This window comes from Pipra filicauda, unplaced genomic scaffold (genome assembly GCF_003945595.2).
Source record: "Pipra filicauda isolate LSUMZ 115617 unplaced genomic scaffold, ASM394559v2 scaffold121_size3267253_pilon, whole genome shotgun sequence".
NCBI classification, from domain to species: Eukaryota; Metazoa; Chordata; class Aves; order Passeriformes; family Pipridae; genus Pipra; species Pipra filicauda.
In genome coordinates this window covers 1,392,348-1,401,389 of record NW_024103674.1, presented here as the reverse complement: position 1 = coordinate 1,401,389, position 9,042 = coordinate 1,392,348, and the positions used below count along the sequence as shown (strand labels likewise).

General features: G+C 45.8%; 1 protein-coding gene across 4 annotated transcripts in view; it reads right to left on the bottom strand.

Moving 5' to 3' along the window:
• The window catches only part of SPTAN1 (spectrin alpha, non-erythrocytic 1), a 47,890-nt gene that overhangs the window by 894 nt on the left and 37,954 nt on the right, over nucleotides 1-9,042 (bottom strand). For all 4 annotated transcript variants that reach the window (XM_039387791.1, XM_039387793.1, XM_039387799.1 and 1 more), the window contains 13 exons: nucleotides 8,560-8,692; nucleotides 8,241-8,339; nucleotides 7,815-7,974; nucleotides 7,507-7,583; nucleotides 7,154-7,363; nucleotides 6,600-6,896; nucleotides 6,090-6,202; nucleotides 5,313-5,330; nucleotides 2,225-2,279; nucleotides 1,548-1,744; nucleotides 1,110-1,163; nucleotides 515-661; nucleotides 93-240 (listed from right to left, as the gene is read on the bottom strand). In XM_039387791.1, coding sequence (XP_039243725.1) covers nucleotides 93-240; nucleotides 515-661; nucleotides 1,110-1,163; nucleotides 1,548-1,744; nucleotides 2,225-2,279; nucleotides 5,313-5,330; nucleotides 6,090-6,202; nucleotides 6,600-6,896; nucleotides 7,154-7,363; nucleotides 7,507-7,583; nucleotides 7,815-7,974; nucleotides 8,241-8,339; nucleotides 8,560-8,692 — 1,708 coding nt within the window. The remainder of the gene's footprint in view (nucleotides 1-92; nucleotides 241-514; nucleotides 662-1,109; nucleotides 1,164-1,547; nucleotides 1,745-2,224; nucleotides 2,280-5,312; nucleotides 5,331-6,089; nucleotides 6,203-6,599; nucleotides 6,897-7,153; nucleotides 7,364-7,506; nucleotides 7,584-7,814; nucleotides 7,975-8,240; nucleotides 8,340-8,559; nucleotides 8,693-9,042) is intronic.

Sequence of the window (9,042 nt, the reverse complement as noted above, 5' to 3'; positions counted from 1 at the left end):
AACCTCCAAGCCATTAGTGCTGGGCTTTGTTCAAAATCCATCACCAGAAAGCCGTGAGTGTTTCTCCCCAGGGGGTCACAACCAGCACTGACCTGGTAGAGCTCCTCCTTGGTCACATAGGGCTTCCCCTCGGAGCTGAGGGCGCGGAAGGCGCTCTCGATCTCCTCGCTGGATTTCACGTTCTCGGTCTCCCGGCTGATCATGAAGGCCATGTACTCCTGCAGGGACACGTGGCCATCCCTGCCAGCAAAACACAGCGTGAGCACCCAGAGCACAGCACTTCCAGGTCCTCTGGACAGAGGCTGGAACCGCTCTGGGAGGAGTGAAAGTGTTAACACAGGTGACTCAGCACCAGATCATTTTCTCAAGTCCGTTTCTTCACAAATGTCAGACTTTCACATGAGTTGTGAAAACAACCACAGCCTCTCCCCAGCAGAAGCAACCACACCTGTGAGGGACCTTCCAGCCAACGCTGACACACATTTTGCAGTACAGAAAGGTCCAACCCACGTACCTGTTGGGATCTACAGTGTCAAGAATAGACTCAAACTCGGGGTCTGGCTCTCCTTCCTCGACCATGGGCAGGTCGTAGCCGAGAGAGCGCAAGCAGGACTTAAACTCCTGGTGATTAAGTCGTCCAGATTTGTCCTTGTCGAAGTGCCTAAAAACATAAAACCAGAGCCCACATTTTTAAGTGGCAATTGTTGAGTCCTGATAGCTGTTAAAGTGGGCGGAGAACTAGAACAGGTTACAACTAGCCCACTATTCTATATAAAGTTCTATCTAACATACATAAAAAGTAAGTATAAATCCTTTCCTTTGCTTAAAAAGCATCCTAAAAATGGCTGTATTCCCAGCTGGAATGAATTGGCACTCTCAGTTCCCACAGCAGTGCCCCCAGGAGAGGCTCTGGGGTGGCTGTGGCTGTGCCCCACCAGCAGCAGGGGCTGGAGGCTGTTGCCCTCTGGCAAAGATCAGAGCAGCACAAAGTGGGGCAAACAACTAAGGAGCCACAATTGGATCTATCACAGAATCCTGTGAACAAGAGCCATCCATGTCCCAGAAATATCTCCCAAGTATTCCTCGGGCATGTGTTCCCTGCAACTCACTTGAACATCATGCTGAACTCCTTCAGGGCCTCCTCAGTGACTCCAGTGGTGTTCCTGAAAGGGAAGCAGCAAAGCTGGTGACCAGTTCCTGAACTGTGGAACTCCAAGCCCATTTGCCAGTGGCTGCACCACATGGGGAGGACAAGGGAGCCAACACAGTGGGAACACTTGTAATGGAACTTGCCACAGTTCCAAAGAATAAATCAATGCAATTGAGATCTCGCCATTGCTCACGGCCAACAGGAGCTATTCCCAAACTGGTAACTTCATCCTTCTGCAGGGATGTACAAGCTCCCTGCATCTCTGCATCTCTTAGCCTGAGCACAGGAATTGGCACAGACCTCTCAAGGTCTGGCTGCAGACACAGGCAGCTGTGTCTCCTGTCTTCCCCCTCACCCCCAGTCAGACCCTCAAAACCACATGTGGGCTGGGCTGTACCGAGCTTGGATCTGCTGTTCCAGGTTGTGCTGCATCCTCATGCCCAGCTGGTCCAGCTGGTCCCACTGCTGTGCCAGCCCCACAGTGCTGTGTTCTGTGTATTTGTTGTCCAAGATAAGTGCCTCTTCCATGGCTGCTCCAAGGTCCTCAATCTTCTTCAGCTGGCTTCTCATGGCTCGGATCTCCTGGTGCTTACGCTGTGAGGAAGTGGAGAAAAATCATGGAGCACCAAAACCAAACTACCTTAAAAAGCCAGAACACAAGCTGGCAGGGGAGGAAGGGCTAGATTCTTCTTTTTCTGCATACACTGTGATTTGTAAAATAAGATTCAGAACAATGTTCCCCTTCATGCTATTGGAAACCAACAGGGCTTGCAAACCAGTTCTACAGACTAAAAAAACCTTAGGAAATGTGCTGAAAATACTGTATCCTCTCTGCCCTACCCTGCTCCTTTAGGAAAAAGGAACAAAAAGGAAAACTACATCTGTGTTGTTTAATAGCTTGTGATGTCAGCAGATACTAGATATGTAAATAGATAATCCCAGAGGTCTCTTCAGTACTCAAAATGTCTAAAATCAATTAAGATTTTACCATCTCATTACATACATTTCCCTTCCCACCCTGTGTTCCCAAGTCAGTTGGGAATGCTGTTGTAGCCCTAGGTGCACATTTCTTACTTTAGTGGCTTCCAGCTGCGATTCCAGCGTTCCCGACTCCTCCACCATACACGACCTAAACACAGAGCCACAGTGAGAGAATGCACTTATCCCATAAAATATGGCATGTGGGGCTTGAAATTAACAGTCCTTCCTTGAAATGAAAAATCCTTTCAGCAGTATTGTTCTCCTATAGGTATTTAAAGGCTGTTTTTGTGTTTTGTTTATTCTGACTCATCCTATTTCATACTGACACATGTAACATCTTCTCTGATTTTTATTTCTATATATAGTTAATTTCTAGCCCCATTTGAAAGGCAACGTGATCAGCAGCCACACTTCATGCCAGACTCAAAGCACCAGCTTTACTGGACTTCACAGAATTAGAACTTAGTGCAGTCCCACCCCACTCCCCGTGCCCAGCACACACACACACCAACTGCAGGTGAGTCACTGGAGATGGGCTGGATTTTTCAGTCAGGTACAGGAGCTCTACAGGTGTGTTACAGGGGGGAATACGGGGGTAAAAAAAAGATGGTGAGAACTACTGGTTTGGTTGAAAAGTAATCTTAATGTGGTGTAATCCCTGCAGAGAGCTACAGACCTCTGCTGCTCAGCAGTGCCTGGTGGAAAGGTGCCTTTCCCACCCCACCTCTCCACGCTGCACCTGGAGCAGCTGAGGCACAGCCACTCTGCTCAGGGATTTCCACTGAACATGCAGGTCACCACTGTGGCCAGGGTCTCCAAGATCTAGCTATGGACAGTCTCTGGATGCTGCTTTCCCCCCCCCCAGTATCCCAAGCAATCTTTAGGCAGCCGTGTTTGGGAATCTCTGTCCTTCCAACACGTACGGTGAGAGCTCACACTGAAGGACCTGCACGTGGACAGCGAGTCTGGGCACTGTGCAGGTGGGTTGTCCCCCCCTCTGACTCTGTGGTATTTAAAGTTCCTAAAACCTGAGTCTCTGGTATTTCAGTCACTAAAACCAGGTTTTCATCCTCACTGGAATATCTTCTCCTACATGCTTTTGAGCTTCTTGAGAAGGGGATTTCAAGTGCTGAATCACTCTGTAGCAATGGAAATGCACCAAACGTGTGGGTGTTTCTCACCACAGGGTTAAGGCTCAGACTCAACGCACGTCTAGAGGTGAAGCGCACGCCCAGAGCCCTGAGCAGGAAGCTGGGAACCAACCATGGAAAGAATCAACAGGGAAATAAAACCTCCAAGCATCTCTAAGCCGTGAGAGTTAGTTGGAAGGAAAGCGAGCCTTGGAATTAAAGAGTGCGTTTGAAAACCAAAGTGAGGTAAGAAAATAAGAGGAAAAAACCTTCCAGATAGATCATCCCCAACTTCATACTGATAGACACGAATGACACGACGATATGCTATGCTAGTCAAAGGAAAGAAACCAAGTAAATTCCAAAAAGGAAGAAAGAAAGAACAGAGGAAAGAACACACCGAAACACAGCCACTGCAGTGGAGCCACACTCCAAAGCCAGCACTGCCTTGCAGCAAACATAAGCAAGTACTTAATGAGAGGAAATGACTCAAATGCTGGTTGCACGTACACAAAAATAATCTGTTATTATTTTCACGTAACTCACAAAAAAGAGAGTCTCACTAAGAGACAAACTGGAGCTTTGCAGTTAAGTCATCTACAGATTCTTTAAAGGCACTTTTATTCCTAAACTCCAAATTACTGTTTCTCCCTTTCCCGTTCCAGGCAGTGCTGGGTGCACACAAGCGGCTGCAAAGCAAGGGGTGTGCAGGGCAGCTCTTCTGGAGCTTCTCCGAAGCTCTGCCTTCCCTCTTGCCAAGCCAGGCTAAGCACAGCCAATGCCTCTTGGAACTAAATCCATGGGTTTAATCTATTCACGCAGAATTAGGGACAAATTCTGCCTGGCATATCAGCAGCCCTCTGGTAATTTGTTCAACAAAAGAGCCTGGCATGAGGATCTCCAACTCTGACCCTGCGTCTCTGAGTAAATGGGTCCTTTCTGTTCACTCGTTCCTGGATACCAGAACTAATCTGCAACACCACTTGACAAAGGAGCAGGGAATTCAGCATCCGTTCCAGGAAAATGTGCTCAGCTCCATTAACTGTACAACAAAAATGGGGCAAAGTATTTTTATCTGGCAGAAACCAAGACATTGGGATCATTACAGAGCGAATAAGCAGCGAAGATTCCACCCTTTTATAAGGAAAAGCCTTCTCTTTAGGAGCAAGGCCCAGCCTCCTCCAGCCTCTGCCCTGGCCCAGACACTGTTTGTTGGCATTTTACATCAGGGCTTATCACAAAGCTCCCATTGTGCTGAGACTTGTCCTGCTGAAGGAGTTTAACTGGACAGACACACTCACAGAGAGTTTGGATCTGAAAACATGTAAAGATCTTATTATTTCCTTTTCACTTCCAGACAAACATCCTTAATGGGAACTGCTCCCATGGACACAGGGTGGGCTTAAAGCCACTGTCAAAGTGCTGGCAAACCCCAGCAAGTCCATGGGTTGATGTTGGACAGTTTGTTTTCTCCAATCAAGGCTTTAACGTGTGTGGGTTGTGGTTCTGCAGCAGATTAAAAATGGGCAATTTGTATTTGCAAACAACAGAGTTTTAAGATACATAATTTCAGTAAAGCCTCCTCATAAGACTCTTCCCTTCTCCTTACCAGACCAGTCAATACTTTGGAGATTTCCCTGTACCAAGAACAGTTATAAATAATTGTTTTATTTCACTAAGCAAGTCTCTAAGCTGGAAAACTATGAATGTCAAAATAGTCTGCTACATTCTCATATTTCTTATCAAATTAAGAACCTTTTCCTGTGCAAGCCCTCAGAGAAAGCCAGAACAAAAGTCAGGACCTTTCATGGTGTGTCAGAGGCTGCCCATTGTAATTTCTTCTACTTTTGATTAGGAAATTTTTATGTTTCTACTGGTTTATTACTCCAAAATCTTGTTTCCTGTGTCTGTGCACTTCAGCCACAGGTTGCTCTTTTCAAATAAAAGGGGTTTCAGCGCAGCTTTCACAAGCCATGTAATGACAGAAGAAAACACACAGACAGAGCAGAACACATCACCACAATTTTAAAGATATAAAATTCAATACTAACCCATCTAGCAGGTAAGTCCTGTAGAATGTGAAGATCCAAACATCAGGCAGCAGGACAGAGACAAGACAGTAAGAGAGGGACAGAGATTCGGGTGGGAAGCAAACATCAGAAAGTTAAAAAATCATATTTATATTTCATTATTTCATGAAGACACATACAGAACTATTTGTAAACACACAGGAGACAGAGAATCACAGGGTTACAGGAAACAGAACTCACCTCCTCCAACCCCCAGCCAGAGCCTGTCAGAGCTGCTGACAGCACTGACTGAGCAGGGGCACCTGCAATGCTCAACCTGGAGACTTTGTATTTCTAACACAGTTGTTAAATCTTTTCCCTGGGCTGTCTAATAATAACCTCTAAGGAGAGGGAGTAGTGATTAAAAAATTTTAAGCTTTTTTCACAGCTTCTCCATTGAGATTCCCAATCAATACAAAAGGGGTAGTAACAGAAATGCTGTTGGCTCTTCAGAGTCTCCTTGGAGCTATTTGTGCTCCCCAGCTGTACTGCAGGCTAATTCAGGAATAACTGGAGATCTGGAATTACTGCAGGAAAATAAATTCAGAAGGAGGAACATTTTTAAGTTTCAGGGCTTTCCTCTCTCCTGTAGCCAATGGGGCCTCCCTCAAATCCCAGCTGCAGGAGATGAACAAATCCCAACAAGCTCTTTTTCAGCAGGAGATATTTACAACTTAAGACAGTCCAAAGAGATGTAGATGGATACAAATACCAGCTGAGGAATTCTCTAAGGGCAGCTCCTGGAAAAACAAGCCATACCTGGTCTCCTGGATCCACTGATGGAAGGCATTGGCATGCTGGGCAAATTCCTGGCGCAGTTTGTCGTTCTCTTCCTGCCTTCTCTGCTCCTTCTGCAGCTCCAATTCACGTTCCTGAGAAATGAACAAAAGTAATTTCAAACAGAGAAATAATATGATTGCCCTCATCCTGTAATAACAAGCAAAAACTAGGAGCTGCATCCCAGCACAGTTCTGAGGCTCAAAACAAGATGGAGTGCTCCATCCTGGGTATCTAAAGAAAAGTTATTTTCCAGTTAGGAAGTGAGACACATGTGCTTTGCCTTTGGAAAGGCCACAAATGGAGAACCACGAAAACAAGTGACGACAGCACAAGTTCAGAGTTAATGGTGATGTTCCTTTGCTCATGAATTCTGAGATATTTTCATCTGTACTACAGTGACAAACCCTTGGACCGATTATCTTGGAGGATGACTTCCAGGGTTAACTGAAAGGTCATAAACTAATAAAAGTCTTTCCCTCTCTGACTTGCCTTGATGATTTTCTGCAGATTCCTCCAGGTTTCTTCAAGAGCCTCCATAGTGAACCAGGTGTAGGGGTTGGAGGCCACACGGAAGCTCTTGATCTGACGATCCAGCTCTGCCAGCTGGTTGAAATCAGCCTGGGCAGAACTGAGGGAGGACCTGAAAGCGTCGTGAGCTTCCCTCAGGGCTTTGATTTCCTCCAGGGAGTTGCAGCGCACGGGATCCGTCAGGTCCTCCTCGGCATTCTCAAACCAGCTGTTGAAGGCAGACGCCTTCTTTGCAAACGTCAGGAACAGATCCTCAACCTTGGGAAGGGAAAAGATGCAGTTATGCAGAAATGCAAGTATTCTGTATGAGCTGATCTGGAATTAACATGCATCAGCGACAGTTTGCCTTTACTATTTCTTGCAAGCATCTCAAAAATTCTTATGTTAAGTCCCCAGGATCTCATCAGCTGAAAATCACTAGTTGCAAAAGCATGAACAAGCTACAGAAGTTGCAAGTGTCTGTTTTTTATAAAGTGCACAATCAGATTTTTGTAGCCCCCTGCTTGGCCACGCACCTTTCTGAAATGCTCCTGAGCCTCCAGGAGTTTCTTTTTTCTGGCAGCAGAGTTAGCAAGCAGCTGATTCCAGCGTTTCATCAGGGAAGCGTGCCGGGCCTCGATGGCCTTGGACTGGATGTGCTTGGCTGCCAGCAGCTGGTCTTTCAGAGCAGTGATGTTTGCAATTCCCTCCTGCTGGAAGGCCTGAAGGCCAGCATCAAAAGTCTCCTGGAGAATTAAAAGAACAAAACATATTTTAGATCGTATTTTTATTTAGACTTTTCAATATCCTGCATACATTCTTGTGTACTGCAGAAGAGTTCCCCTGTTGTCTCCATGCCTCATTGGGTGGCAGCAGCAGCAGCACTGACCTGTTTGGTGAGCAGGGTTTGCACTGAGGAGAGGTCACGTCCATAGTCATCTGTCTTCAGACTGTTTTCCTTCTCACCTGGGAAATTATAAACAGATTTTGTAAAAATGTCATTTCTCCATCTCAAATATTCCCTCTATTCCAAATCAGGTTGCCACAAAAGAATGGATCAGGAACAGCACTGCTGATTACTCTGGGTTTAGGTCTGCTTGTTACAACAGCAAGTGAGGAGCTACTGGAGATCTCTGGAAATAAAGGAGCATTACAGTTTGTTTGGGACTAAATACTGTGCTCCAGTACAGAACATACCTATCCATGACTCCACCACATCTGCTTTCCAGTTGAACTGGAGGAAGGCTGAGTTCTCATCTAGTTTGGCTTTCCTCTGAGCTGCTGCTTTCTCCAGATCTGACACCTTTCCTCTGAGCCCCTTCATCTTGGCAGTGATGTTTGCCTCGTGGTGATTGTTCTACATGACAGGGGGAAAAAACAAAGCATCCCTTATGATGTTAAGGTCACTTGAGGCATCCAGGACATTGGTGACAGAGCAAGGACTTCAGCTGAAAGCTCTTGTCTGAGAAACATCTTTGAAAGCAAAACACCCACAGCTTATTCAGCTGCAAAAAAGTGACTAAGAGCTCTTTTCAAAGAGATGACAGAGAAGAGCGAATCTGCTGTGAGGTGGAGATGTCCTGGGGAGCCTTTGAAGGTTTCTCTTTACCAGTTTGTGCTCACCTTTTTAATGAGATCCTCCCCGTTAGCACAGACGTCGTTCACTCTGTCCTTGTGCACAGTAAAGTCGGTCTCAAATGCCTCGTGCTTCTTCAGCAAGCCCTGCAAATGTAAGACACAGGCACTTGTAAAAATACTTTCTCACCATTTATTAAGAAGTAATTGTTATTAATCGGCTAGCATTCATGTTTTTTTACAATGTAGGTCTTCAAAAAGAGCCAACAATAACCTCTTCTTTAACTGTCTTTCCAGCTCAGAGCTTTGTTATGCTCTAACCAACAATAATGCAATAACAACAAAGTGCTGACAGCTTCCTCCATACCTGGATAGCAGCCAGTGTGTCCCCATAGTCCTCACTAGCTACTAATGTCATTTTCTCATTGATCCAGGCTTCTTCCTCCTCAACATTTGCTACAAACTGCTGGTACTCCAGAGACTCCTCCAGACGCTGACCCCTGTGTGGGGAAGGTAAAACTTGTCACTGTTGCTTTATGGCTTTTAGGTGAGATAAATGTGCAGAGCCTGAACCCCAAGCACACAACCATTCACACTTCTCTCCTCCAGCTGCAGCTCCAAGAATTCCCTGGACCACAAAGCCTGCAGCTGCCAAAGGACCAAAGGAAACCATCTCCCAACAGTTTCTATTCAGAAAAACCTCCTGGTAATGGATTAAAGCCAGTTGATTTCAAGTCTGTGGTTTCCAACTGGTGCAAGAAAAGGCTAAACACAACATACACCACAAACAGACTCATGTTTCTACTGAGGAACATTGACAATAGTCTTTTAGAGCCTTTCATCAGCAATA